This window comes from Buceros rhinoceros, unplaced genomic scaffold (assembly GCF_000710305.1).
Source record: "Buceros rhinoceros silvestris isolate BGI_N320 unplaced genomic scaffold, ASM71030v1 scaffold5068, whole genome shotgun sequence".
Lineage (NCBI taxonomy): Eukaryota > Metazoa > Chordata > Aves > Bucerotiformes > Bucerotidae > Buceros > Buceros rhinoceros.
In genome coordinates this window covers 17,820-31,888 of record NW_010427310.1, presented here as the reverse complement: position 1 = coordinate 31,888, position 14,069 = coordinate 17,820, and the positions used below count along the sequence as shown (strand labels likewise).

Sequence of the window (14,069 nt, the reverse complement as noted above, 5' to 3'; positions counted from 1 at the left end):
CCCGTCCAAGCCATAGGCAGCCAGTTTCTGCGTAATAAATCCATCATGATTGCCTAAAAGTAGTTTACTGCAGCAAGTAGAATTTTTTTCTGTGCTTATTGGGGCTAAATAATCCAAAGGTATCAGTGTGATAAACAGATCATGTAGTAGAAAGAGAGGTGCTGACCTGACCAAAGCTGTTACCTTGCTTAAAGGGGTGCTAACATTTGTTCAGTGTCTTGTGAGGAACTCAGTTAGTAAAGCTTCTGAACTCTTAACTGCAGCAAAGGCAAATTGTATTTGTGAAGTATGTTTGTGTAGGAGTTTTCAAAACATTAAAAAATCCTGCCACTAAGGTTTAAAAAATGCATTTTACTGCTTAATGTAAGGACATCTGCTAATGCTAAATTCCTTGGTTATAGAAACTAGTGACGTTCTGCAGACAGCCCTCCTTCCGTGCTCCTCCTGAAGCATTTGGGTCAGCCCCAACTGGAGTTGTAGCCTAGTTGAACATGACCTGCACTGCTACCTGTCCTCAGTTGCAGTGCCTGCATATGGTGTCTATGTATACATAAAGATTTGCTACTGACATGCAGTGAAAATAAAGTAGGAAAATGTCTGTATATTCATGGTAACGATACTTCTAAATCCATTTACCTCCTAGCTTAGAGAAGATCTTAGTGTTCAGCACAAACCAAAGGTGGGTCTGCATAAGTAAGACTTATTTCTGAGTAAGTGACCGTAATAGTAACTTACTTCAAGGGGATTGGAGCAGCTGTATTCAGGGATTTCAGAACAGCCGTGAGCTTTCAGCAAAGAAGTTTAATTTGTCACTATGTCAGAAACATATAAACAAATTCTCTGAACTCCGGATATGTTACTTATTCACCAGAAACGTCCTCTTTGAGATGGTGCCAAGGGGAGGCAGATGAAGTAGAGCAGCAAACAGGCAGCGATTGATTCCATGTTGTTACAGTTGCCTGGAAACCATCTGAAACTCAACAGAGAACCTAAAAAACTCAGGGGAGTACACAGCGATGTCAGCTTGGTTCTTACTTAGTATGTAATCAGGAAAAACTCATGAGGTGGGTGTTCATAAGGGTGTCAAGTAAGGTACCGTGAGAAGTTGGAATGTCAGCGCTCTCCTCTTCTGTATGCCATGGTCCTCAGAATTCACCTGGTACTAAATTTTTTTTTAAGGCAGGCCAAAAATTTGCCGCAAGTGAGATTGCCTATATTTTAACAGTAATCCTCAAAAACAGTCAAGTATATCCGATCAGACCTTGGGGATTTTATTTTGGGGTAGAAACAGCTTATCTGTGGGACTTGGAACCTTTTTCAATTTTGATATCACTTCTGGGCAGTTCTTCACAATTTGTGTAAGAGACTGATAAAAACGACCTCACGACTGTGGAATTCTCATCCTGATGAGATGCAGCCTGGCTCAAACTGCAGTGACTTTGAAATACTTGCTCAAGCCCTGTTAAACTAAGTGTGTAAGACTTCAGCGTAGAAAAGTGGTTAAAGGTCTTCCAAACTTGGAACTAACTTCAGCCTTATCCATGCTATAGAGTAGCTAGGGCCACAGGAATGAAATGCATGCTTGCAGGGCAGGTCTCTGGCTCATGGGTTTAAATGGAGGTGGACGTGGGTTTTGCCTTCCATGTTCTGGAGCATACACAGCTGTTTTCAAGATAGCAGCTTCATATTTTGGAGCAATTATTGTTTTAAAGTTGCTTTTGTAAGCTGAAATGCCAAGCAAGCTGTCTTAGAGGTAAACAAAGTAATATGCTTTCCAGTCAAACTACATGGGGGAAAGCCCAGGAATTTAACTACTGTCAGGGACAGCCTCTCAACTGACATTAACAGCACGATTATCTGTTGTTCAGAAGGTATGTTGCTGAATTCTCTTTGTGTCCTGGAAAGATTGTCTAGCATCCAGATAATGACAGAAGTTCACTGGGAATCTACACTGGATAAAGACAGGACGATTCACAAAATCATTAAAATAGTTGACTTCCCTGTAGTCTGTCTGGTAACATTGTTCTTCCTGTGATCAGATTTCAGTGAGTAGGAAAAACCTGTTTTCTCTAACATACACAGAAATAAATCTAATAAAGGAGGACACTGTGAGTCTGTTCTTGGAGACTGTTAAGGATTTATGCAGTGTCACTGCACATTAGGAGATTCTTTGGCTCTTACACTTTTTTTCATCCTAAAGGATGTTAAATATCCTTAAAAAGAATTTGATGCAAAGTCGTTAGATTATTCTAATTATTAGTTTATTCTAATTCCATAATCTGTTGCTTACATGTTGAGAAGATGGACATTCTTGGTAAGTTTGAGGACTGTAAGTTTAGAGAGATAAAGTTGGGAATTATCTCCTGCCCTGGAATTATCCTATTGCACCTTTAATAAAAATGAGCTCTCTATGGTGTTCTGAATGGGGAAGTAACTGGCTTCTCTCAAGCAGCTGCAGGCTTATAAGCAGCTGTGGTGTGTAGCTGTACTAGGAAAAGGGCTGGCTTGTCACCTGCCCTGGCAGGTGATCCAGAGAGGAACAGGATACCTGGGATCATGCGTAGATCCAGCCCTTTAGTATATCTCCTGCTTGTCATCTTGCATTTGTCAAACATTCCTGGAGCTATGCTGTGCCTTTGTTTATCACAGTGATAGATCTCTTACGACCTTCAGCTGTAGAAGTGCATTTGTGTTAGGATTATGCTGTCAAGAACATTGTCTACTCCTCCCTTTTGCTTTTTCTTTTGTAACACTGTGTCCCTTTCCAGAAATATATGGGACATGTTTTGCATGTGGGGACAGACCTGAGCTTCAGATGTAGAAATAATACACATATTTTTGAAACCTGGGTGAAAGGACTAAGAGGTGGACTATTGGGGACCATGAAATTTGCATTTCTGGGCTAAGGCTGTCTCCTGGCTTAGTCTTCCTCAACACACATTGTCCTCCTCCCAGACACACTGTCAGGTCACAATTTGAGACTTGTAGCCATTTGTCAGTAATTTCTAGGTGCGCAGAAATTGCCGACTTTTTCGTTGCCTTTGTGCAACAGTTCCAGTTGTGGTCTGGATGAAAACATGTCAGACAGTGCTTTTGTTGGAGACCCGATGTGTGACGCAAGGATCTGATTGTCTTTGAAATGACAGAAAAAATATGGTAACATTATTCCATTTTATTCCTAAAAAAATTTTATGACAAAGTATGTCATTTCAGAATAAAACCTTATGGAATTTCTCCTCTCTTGGAGTTCTGGGTTTACGTCTGCTTTTGTTTCTGATCACAGCAGCAAATAAGTGTTTTTTCTCGATACTGACATATTCTGCTGGTTGCACATATTAGTTTTCCTCTATTGTATCCCACAGATACGTCACTACGGAAATCTGGAAAGCAGAAATACGTAACAACTTGTGGGTATCTTTGATGTCATAGCACACATAGGTTAAGAAAGTGTGAGCAACTTCTAATCTAGCATTTCCTAAGTCTGGGTGCTTTACTTTGCAATCCGATGTTCTTTTCTTGAGGAATTTTCTCATGAAGCTTCTTAACTTTTTTATTTTCTAAATGGAAAGATAAATTTTATTTTGTACAACTGTCAACAAATGATATTGTTGGGTTTTGGCAGTAGAACTTACGAGCTCTTCAGTGTGTTAATGTTCCCTAAATTGAATTGTTATAGTCCAACTAAACCAGAACTGCGTCTACAGTGTTGGTCATGTCCTTAATTTCTTTTCTCTGTATTGATGAGTATTCTACCTAAGAATATCATCTTGCTTTTTCTGGGTTATCTCCACACATACACGTCTATAACCTTTGTGCATGTAATTATAGTACTAAGTCAGATGAAGCGCTGTTTACTTTTTAATTCTGTTTTTTCTATTAATCAAAACCTTCTTAAGAAAGACCATACAGTGCAAACAAAGTCTTCAGTAGATTCTGTAGTCTAAAACACATAATCTCTCTGGTTGAGTTCTTCTGTGTCAGTGTTCTCCACCCCACAGATGTTCTTCTTAATGTCTTTAAGAAGTTTCCAAACTGCAGTGTGTGGCGAGTTGCCTGTGGTCTTGGCCTGACTTTGTTTCCAGATACTTCTTGAGGCTTCCAGACCTTTCATAGCAAAGAAGGACCTAGAAATCCTATTCCCATGCTTATATTTGAAGATTGTTGGAATACACTAGATATTTCCTTTTACTATTTTTCCTGTAAGCAGTTGCCACAAATAGATGATGCAATTTTGAGTAGGCAGAGAGATGATCCACATGATTGTGAAAGAAGAGGGGAGATTTTTGTGAGAATGTGAAGATGTAATCCACATGGTGGAAATTTTTGGCAACTACCAGTTTGAACATAAAAGACTGCAGCTTGTGGCTTGGTCTACCCTCTTGTCTTTGCCAACTTTTATTGTTACAGAGCCAGCTGAGTTCATATTTGTTGGAGCTTTATCAGTAAACAGCATGCCTGTGCCCATGGTCAGAAGATAAATAAAACTCCTTTTTCCAGGGCTTTCTCTGCATATCCTATTGATTTGGGTTGGCTGTAACTTGAATGTAACTTGAGTGCATAGAGAGCTATACTCACTGCTTCCCTCCCCATGCACACGCACCTAGCACCTAGAAAGCACGCTCAAGAAAGTTTGATCCTGTGTGGATTTAGCTGAAGCAAGTGTCAGTCTTTTGGGGTGCTGAAGCAAAGTCCAGCAGACACTAAGAATCTGCTTCTCATTCATTTCAGGTCATTTCTCAGTCATTTCAGGTTCTGTTCTTGCACAGTGAGTCATGGCTTATGTTTAGTATATGGGACAGGGAAATACAGTGGTTGAGGAGTGGCATAAATAAGATTTTTGGTCATAAATCTGAGCATTTACGTGTTCTGAATCACCTTCTGGTGTGTTCACTATTGGAGACTCCATAAAGGGCATCTAGAAGGATTGCTCTTTGCATCTAACTAGACAGCTAAGACAAGGTAGTGTGAATGTTTTCACCACGTAAGCTAACTTAGTTCCCTTAAACAGATCTGTCTTCATGGATTATTTTTTCCCCCATTATATTCCACAGTACAATAAATAGGCCACCAGTGCTGCACAGTCAGAAATCAGCATGATGACAGCGCGATGCAGTAGATAAAGTACACCCTAATCAAGGATGCATCCCCCAAAAAAGATGGCAAAGAAGGGTGCCAGATAAACATTTGCAGTGCAATAACAAGTTTCAGATAGTAAATACATGCTTGATAGCTTGACAATGAAGTTCAAAAAGCTGATTTGGAACTACTGGACTGATTTTGGCAGTGATTCTCTTGTTTTTTCAGAGTACTACCATACGCTTTTGTTAGTTTTGCTAATTACGTCTAATCAAGTATTTTTGGTTTGGTATGGCATAGTAAAGCTTGTCTAGCTTTTAAACAACAGTCATTAAGAGTCATGTAACTGTTTACTTTCAGCTGTGTTACATGGGCATGAGAAAGTAAATCATCATGATTCCTGTAGGAACATTCTATTTAAAATGTTGAGGGTTGAATTGTTCTTTGGTATAAATGGATACTGAAGACAATACAGCAATAGAAAATGCTGTGAAGTCAAAGCATGGCGTGTCAGAGTCATCTGTGGGTGTAACACCTCATCCATCAGCAGAGTTTCCTGAAGGAAGTATTTGGCTTCCCATGTCCTTTGTTTCAGGATTCTGTTACACAAGCTTCCTGGTCACTATAGATCTGGAACAGTGCACTGCAATTATGCTGAGCAGGCATTGGAGCTTTTAAAAATGGTACAGTTGTATTTCAGCCTGTGACTGTTCTTATGCATACCACTGTTTTCCAGATGTCCAGTAACCACTGCTCATAGCTTCAATGTAACAAGGCCATGCAGCAGCCTGATTGAAGTAGTGGTGTACTCCATAAGTTTGTACAGGTGATGTGTCTTGTCAAGTCACCAGCAAACGAAATGCTTAGGAGAAAAAGCATAAGGCCAAATTCTGTCTGTTTATTCAAGCTAGTTTTCCCACTGTGACTGAGGGGGTAGGGTTTGGATCTGGGCTTACTGGCTAGTAGGCTTCGATTTGGCCTCTTGAACAAATTGTTTTCGTTGTTTGCACGGGCCAGGTGAAGAGAGGATGAGTGTTGCTTCGTGCAGATATCTTTTGTATACTTGTGAGTACGTCGTGTGTGTAACATGCATTTGTGTGAACATGCATTGGTAGAGAGGTACCTTGTCTCAAGGAGTATGATAAACCTATATGGTACTGTTGTCCTTTTTTCTCCCTCAGATCAATGCAATCCGATCAATTGTTCCGAACAAAAGCAATAATGAGATCGTTCTGGTGTTGCAGCAGTTTGATAATAATGTAGACAAGGCTGTTCAAGCTTTCATGGATGGTGAGTAGTACATTGTACCTTTTTCACTAAAGCATGAGTGATTCAGTTGCATGTTGAGGTGTTCATTGTCTCTAGAGGCTCAAAATATATTCTGTTGTTCTGCCAAAATTCAGATGATTGTGACACTTAAAGTTCATGTTTTTTATAATTGATCCTCCTGTCTGCTTCTTCACAGTATGAGTTTGACATGACTGTTTATCTGTCCTGCTCGACTCTGTCATTCTTGTTGCAGACCTTCTTTATTCTACAGGAAAGTTAATGCTCTTTAAATAGATCAGAATATGATTCGCTATTGAAGATATGGTAACTAATAAGAATTTGAGATAGTTCTGTAGCAGATAGCCAGGTCCCTAAACCCCTGAGCTTGATGCATACGTTGACATTCAAACCTCAATCTGAATTTTGCAAATAGCCTTGACATTTATACTGGCTGAACCAAGACTCCACTGAAAGTTCGAGCCATTTGAAATTTGGATCTCAGTTTGTATTTTGCATCATGAGACCATCTCTAATCAAAGGTCACTTGTATTTAAGAAGCATTTTTCTGATAAATATGTAATGGCAAGTATTTTGAACTTTCACTGAAATCTGTAAGAAATCCTCTTAAATTCAACCAGAATACCTCTAACCTGCGATTAAAAGGATTATTGTGGCAGACACTGCCATAGTAGATCAGACGATGATTCAGACTGCATGTTTACCCTGAGCATCTATTTTAAGCTTTAGGGTTCAGGAGAACAGAATAATTCTGTTAAGTAGATGCAGAAGAGTTTTCTCTAACATGGCAGCTCGCACTGGTCTGACCAAGGCTGCTCTCACTTTTTTCTGTTAATTTATCTATCCAGTTCATTAGGGCTCGCAGACAGTTTCAAGTATATGAAATTGTAACAATACTTCAGTATAAGTTTTAACCTTTTTTTTCCGGCCAGGCCTAAGTTTCCTCTTTTTGTGTGATGCGGAATTCCTGCAGGAGTCCATGAAATTAGTCATTGAATGCCGTTTAAGTCTTAATTTTTATGTACTTACGTCTTCTGAATGCAACAGATAACACATAGGAAGTGTATGATAAAAATGCCAAAAGACTTTAAAACTTTCAGAAGCTCTAGAGTCAGGGTGGGCTATGTACCTTACCCACTGTTTATATGAGGGTGCTGAGTGCTTCCCTTTTCAGGCAGGAGGTTTGACTGTTAATTTTTCTGGGACTTACGCTAGTGCTTTATGTTAGGCACCCACTTGATTACTTTGTGGGGATGAAGACCATGAAAAGCAGTAGTGCCAAGTAGCCACCTACCATACTTAGTGCAATCACATCAAACCGGTATCTAGAAAGGAGAAGGACGGCAGCACCTGTTTTGTTCCCCCCACCTAAGAGAATTCACCACAACAAATGGAGATGCTGCCCACCCAGGAGGCTAGAAACTGTTCTTGAACACTTGAACTGTTCTTTTTCGTAGCTGAACTTCTCTTGAAATGTTTTATATTTCCTTTCTTTAGGCAGTGCAACTCAGGTTCTAAAGGAATGGAATATGACAGGGAAGAAGAAGGTAAGAACTTGCTCTGGACAATCAAAGAGTTCAGACCATTTATCAGCAGTCTGCAGCTGATGTAGTACTTCTGTTTTGGCTGGTCCCTTGTCTGCCTTTGCTCGCTTAGGTGACTTCATTCACACCTGTAGTCACAATACTTGAAAGCAAATGTAGTTGTTATCTGTAATCCTGTTCATCTGCTGCTGTCTCTCTAGCCTGGTGTTCTGAGAGAATTTCTGGGACAGCATGTGTGTGTACATGCGTGTGGCAGGCAGACCCTGGACAAGCACAGAACGAGTCCCAAAACAGCCCATGTGCAGAAACACTTTTAACAAGCAATTGTATCCTGGGTAGTTGCAGCTGCTTACAGTGCTAAAGCTTTTGCTGCCCAGTGTAAAAATAACTTCTGCACAGGATTCATCTGTTTAGGAGTCATGCATTAGTGAATCTATCAAGTCAGATACTTCAGGGATATATCTGGGATGTGATCTTCGTCCTTATATATATATCTCTCCAAGCCGGAGCTGTACCAAGAGACTGCCCTATGAGTCACTGTCATGGAGGCTCCTTTTTATGGTTGGGAGAGCTACAGAAGCAGCAGCCAACTTCTGTCCCTGCGGTCACTTTCTACCTGACCAGAGTGATGCCTTAAGGTTTTGTCCGTGTTACTGTGTGGATGTCCCCGGGATGGTGAGGAACTGCTTGTCCCAAGTGACTGCAAACATTTTGAGCAGCATCTTAGCAGAAGCTCTGTTACCATTTTGCAGTGCAAGTTTTTAGTGGGGAAGGAAGGGGGAAACCAGCCTGCAGCTTCAAGTTTTGTTTGAAATGGTTTACATGTGCAGCTGAACAGATGTGGTGTGTTGTATAGCACAGCATGGCCTGTAAATTGCATTACACTGATGTTACTTGTATGGCATTTTAAGAGCACAGACAATTGACCAATTATATTTTGAGTTCATATGAGTTGCAGTGAGTGATGTCTGTTTCTTGATATATTTCTCCATTTAGAACAATAGGAAAAAAAGAAACAAATCTAAACAGCACCAAGGCAGTAAAGATCCTAAACCCAAGAATGGTGGACCTGAGAAGACATCTCAAGAGCACCAGGGAATATATGACTGCCGTCTTAATGGATGTTCTAAGGACACCCCTTGCAGTGGTTTTGCCAAGCAGAAACTGGAAGCTGCTTCTCCTAAGAGCAAAGGGTCAGGATTTGTAGAGTCAGCTCTGGTCTGTCCAGAAATCACAGGTCAGTTCGTCTGGAACGAGACAACTTTTTAATGGGCAGTAGCCAAGCATCCATTTACGTAAAGATCATGTTATTTTTATTGCCATGAGGTAGAATATAATAAAAAGAAGCTGGAGAGAGGTGTTTGTACAAAATTATGCACCTAGCTATTAAGGTCATGCAAGTAGATCTATGTTGGGGCATTATTCGTCGTATGATATGTTTCCTTGCAAAATGTCTGACAAGCCCCTTTTCTCCTGACTCCACACCGCAGCAGCTGAATAAAGTGGTGCATAAAGAGCATCTTCAGAACAAACTATCATTCATTCATAAAAACGAGTATGAAGATTGGAGAAATGAGTTAGCACAACAAATAATTTTCTGTGTGTATTTTCTTAATAAAATTCACAGTGGCAATAATAGCTGGCCTGGCCTTGTCTATCAGTTGTTGTAGTTGGTTTTTGGCTGCTTGTCGCTCTGTCATGATGATGATATCCTGAATACCTTTGGAGTCTTGGAATGAGTAAAACAAGTTGTCTCGTGGCAGCCAAGCAGGCTCAGGCATTGTTATCATATCCCTCTGAAGCAGTTGAGCCCAGGAGCCTAATCTTTGACCGTGGTTCGTTTGCTGCTTGGTCCCTCTTAGCAGCTGCTTTTGATAGATATCTGTAGTCAGGCAAGGTGAGTATTTCAGGTAGGAGCATTTAACCAGTGCTTTTAAAATGCTGTTTAAACAATGAACATTTTGTGTGTGTGAGCTAGATAGGTAAGTAGATATTGACATGGAAGTCTCATGCTTTCCATAGCAGACTTACACTCTAATTCTGTTCCCTAATGTTTGGGCAAAGATTACCATTGGTAGTATGCTTTCTCTGTTATGAGATGTTTTTTTGTATCAGTGTGGAAGAGTTCATTTTTTTTACTGTTTTTTTCTTTTTAGACTGCTGGAACATAGATGTGTTTTGATTAATGTTTAATAACCAAAACCAGTTTGTTTCTATTCTGTCGTTGCTTTCTGTAGAAGTTCTGTAGAACACATGCCAATGAAAAAAACATAAAGTCACTCAGACTCCATGATAGGGCTTCATATCTTTCTTAATCTTATAACTCCCTGTTTTCTATCTTAATGTGTTATTGCAGACAAAGATCAAGAACACCAGAAAGTATCTGTGGAATTGAACCCAAAGACTACGAACGGAGTAGAACGGCCTGAGTCTCTTCAGTCATCAGTTCAACTCCAGTGTAACCAAGGCAGACCAAAGTCAAAATCTTCCTCAGTTAAATCATCCAGTGTTACAATCCAGCCTGAAACAAAGACAGATGATGCAGTCAAAAAAAGAGGTAAGTGGGATCCCTGTTTGCTGTGTGCTGAGGTGATCAGCCAGCTGAGGCCTCTAGAGAAAAGAAAGCAGATATCTGAAGAGATGTATTGGAAAGTGAGAGCAGAATCATGTGCAGCATAACAAAAATGAGTAGAACAATTGATGGTCTATTTAATGCTATATTAAATGAGATTTAAAATAAATATTTAGAATATAAATTATTTGAATTGACAGTGCTGTTTTAACATTGATTTGATTTGCAGAATGGATTTGGGCAAAAACATTTAAAAACTGAAGAGCACCACAGAAGGGCTATAGAAAAAATTGTATTTATGGATTTCATTAGGATAAAGCCACTTCATCCTAGTTTGGACAAATAACTTGTTGAATTATTCCTGCGTCCTCATTCAGAAAAGCCAAAGCTGGCTTTCTGACTTCTGTGCAATTTTTGTTTTCTATTTTAGGGCCAAACATTGAAAAGTCAGTAAAAGACTTGCAACGTTGCACTGTTTCTCTAACCAGATACCGTATGATGATCAAAGAAGAGGTGGATAACTCAGTGAAGAAGATCAAAGCCGCTTTTGCAGAGTTACACAGCTGGTAGGTAACTCTGCACCACCTGAGAAGAGAGGAGTGAATTAGGCCACTGGCATTGGTGGGGAGGGGGCGCTTACATCCTGTTTCTTTGCAGCATGTGGTTTAATAAAAAAAGATGTGGTGCCTTTAACTCCTCCCCAGCAAGGAGATGATAGATGCATAAGTGTACGTTTACATATGTACATAAAGATAGAGTAACAAGACTACAGATCCTTGAGAAAAAAAATCTGTTTTGTGTTTTTCCTAATTGATCCGTCTTGACCTAATTCTTTTGTATCAAGTTCAGTGGCAGCATATCTGAGCAAACAAAAGCTTTTCCAACAATCCTATGTTTGGAGTTTTCTGAAGTCTCTTTTACCTCCTTTAAATCTCTTCTTTCTCTAATTTGTCTTTGATCTTATCTCTGGCAGCCAGTCCTTTACTGTCTCTTCATTTCCTGTCATCTTTGCTTCTTGTCCCATCGTACTTTTTGTTTTTCTTTCCCTCATAGTTTCTTCTAACTTTCCCATCCATCACTTCATTTCCGGTTCTCACCTCTAGTTCATTCAAAGTGGTTTAAACAGTAAAACACATGACTTAATACCTTTGCTTAAATTAAAAACAGTTTGGGGATATTTCTTATGATCTTGTGGCTTAAACTGTGACAGAGACGGGAAGAGCTGTTTTTACTGCCTCATTTTCAGGAACTTGCAGCTAGCTGCTGTAGATTCACTGGATTTCAGTAGAAATCACCAGAAGCAGTGATGCGTACTGCTTCAGACCTCATACAGTCAACACATCATATTCCTGGGCTGAATGGTTTAATTTGTGTTATTTCATTTGTGTTACTTACATAGCAGTTTCCCTGCTTCAAAGTTGAACAAAGCATCACTGGTGGTAGTGGGAGGACAAGGAAATTGAGTACTCAGGCTTTCACATATTTATCACCTTCACAGCATGGGGATTTTGCTGTGGCACGGTCAACTTGTCTGTCAAGGGCAAATCAAGCAATTCAGCTAAACTGTTGCTCCTAGAATGCTGTGGAGTAACCAAAAGGAAGGGCATGAGACTGTATCTGGTCTCCTTTGTCATAGTGATTCCAAAGCTTTTTGCAAGTTGGTCTTGAGATGTACAACAGATAAACACACAACAGCAACTGATGAGGTGCTGTCTGTGATCAGAACTGCAGGGAACACTTGAGGGGACTCAATACCATAACCTAGATGCGAGTGTAACTGGTCCCTGTTACACGCAGCTGTTGACACTTCAGGGTTTTAGTGAAGCTAAGTCAGAAACTTTAATCTTGCAGTCGCATGCTGAAACACACTCTCTGTGGTCTCTCTTGGGTTTGTTTTTCTTTTTCTTCTGTGGGCAATGGGATGAAAGACCTTTCCATGTCCTCCTTTTTGCATTTACTGTCAAGGTGAGAATCAAACCTGCATTTCAAGAGTCAGTAAATTTTTTTACTTTTTAATAGTTGCCTTTTTTCTTTAATCTTTTCTTGATTTTACCAATCACAGAAAGGACGAGGTATTGCAAAAGTAACATCATATATCTTACTCCTACATCCATATAGCATAGAAAACCATTATTATAGTGATAAATGAATAGAACATGTGGTCTAAGATGTCCTGAAAGCTTTTGCAGAAAGATTCACGGGAACTTTCCATTTTAGCAGCAGAAACTGTTGAGTGGTCGTTGCTAATGGAAGTCCTTGTCTCTGGCTCAGTATTTCACAGTTTAACCTAACTGATGAAGGGAAGTTACTCCTGAACACACGCAGTCAGTGAGGTGCTGCTGTTTAAAACTTGGTTATCTGGAAAAACAGTGCACAGCACCCTCCCACAATCTGAGAAAGCAGTGATGTGGAGCAGGTGTGCTGTGACACCTGTAAACACTTGGAAAAGGAAAGGCAATGCTTGTTTCCAGTTTTAAGTTGTTAATGGGGACAAAAAACAATGCCAGAAAGATGTTTGTTGAAAAACACTCCAGTTTTGGTGTATGGTTTTCAGGAATACCTTTGTGTGAATGAAAACATAAGGTGCTCCACTTATGCTTGGATGTAAAACATGTCAGAGCATAGCCATGTCTCTCAGTAGTGTAGAGCAAGTGAAAGAGAGTATAAGGTAGTACTGAAGTAGCAGGGGAAGGTCAGAAGAGCCAGATGAACTCCCGTTTCACCAGAGAGTGCTCGAGATGTGCGTTGCCAAGGTTAAAACCTGTATGCTCTAATTGTGTTCTCACTTTCCCACCAAGAGACTGAATAACAATCTCGGGGATAAAAAGAGAGCCCCAGGAAATCTGAGTGAAGTGTGTAGAGCACAAAAGGGCCACAGTTCCCCATTACACCTCTTGCCAGAAAACCATTTTCACATATTGAGCATCCACACAGTCATATGGAGAACTAAAAGGAAACATCTGCTCCTGGCCCATACAGTCTTCTCCCAACCACGAATGGAAAACCATCTGTAGAAAACAGTGAGGGCCAAGTTTAATTACCCTGCATGCAGAATAGGACCAAAGACAGTCAAGCTTCCTCTACTTTGCATCTCCAACACATTGGAATGTCCAATGCTTTATAAAGACCATGAAAACCAACCAAGTTGAAGATTTTCTGACTGAACAAAAAGCACTTGAAAGCTCCACCATAGACTGGTTAAAAAAAAATGACATAATGCTGGAAAACTGTAGTTTGGCAATACCAACAATTTTAAAAAATACATCAAAATACATTCAGGAAACCACTAGAAAACATGTACTGTATGTTTGGGGAAGGTACAGCAGGTTTTCTCTTTTTTTCTGAGTAAAATGAAAGCAGAGGACTGGTTGAATGGGAAAATTTCATTTCAGAGAATGTAGTTTTGTTTGTGTACAAGCTGGGTGCTGGGTCATGAACAATGCTGCCAGTGCTCCCAGTTGCAGAGCAGTGAGTGAACCCAGTTCTGGCGGGCAAACTGTAAAGATGATGGTTTTCAGTTGCCTGTAGCCCAGAATCAGTGGCACCGGATGAAGAGCTGCCTGTCTGTGTTAGCAGTGTGGAGGTTTAGA

General features: G+C 40.1%; 1 protein-coding gene across 3 annotated transcripts in view; it reads left to right on the top strand.

Moving 5' to 3' along the window:
* SPATS2L (spermatogenesis associated, serine-rich 2-like) overlaps positions 1 to 14,069 on the top strand; it is a 30,915-nt gene that overhangs the window by 3,158 nt on the left and 13,688 nt on the right. Inside the window, exons 2-8 of one of the 3 annotated variants that reach the window (XM_010141832.1) lie at positions 6,258 to 6,366; positions 7,861 to 7,910; positions 8,904 to 9,125; positions 9,252 to 9,266; positions 9,972 to 9,984; positions 10,264 to 10,464; positions 10,910 to 11,045. In XM_010141832.1, coding sequence (XP_010140134.1) covers positions 6,258 to 6,366; positions 7,861 to 7,910; positions 8,904 to 9,125; positions 9,252 to 9,266; positions 9,972 to 9,984; positions 10,264 to 10,464; positions 10,910 to 11,045 — 746 coding nt within the window. Of the gene's footprint in view, positions 1 to 6,257; positions 6,367 to 7,860; positions 7,911 to 8,903; positions 9,145 to 9,251; positions 9,271 to 9,971; positions 9,985 to 10,263; positions 10,465 to 10,909; positions 11,046 to 14,069 lie in introns of all 3 variants that reach the window. The other 2 variants (XM_010141833.1, XM_010141834.1) reach the window with 2 other exon arrangements.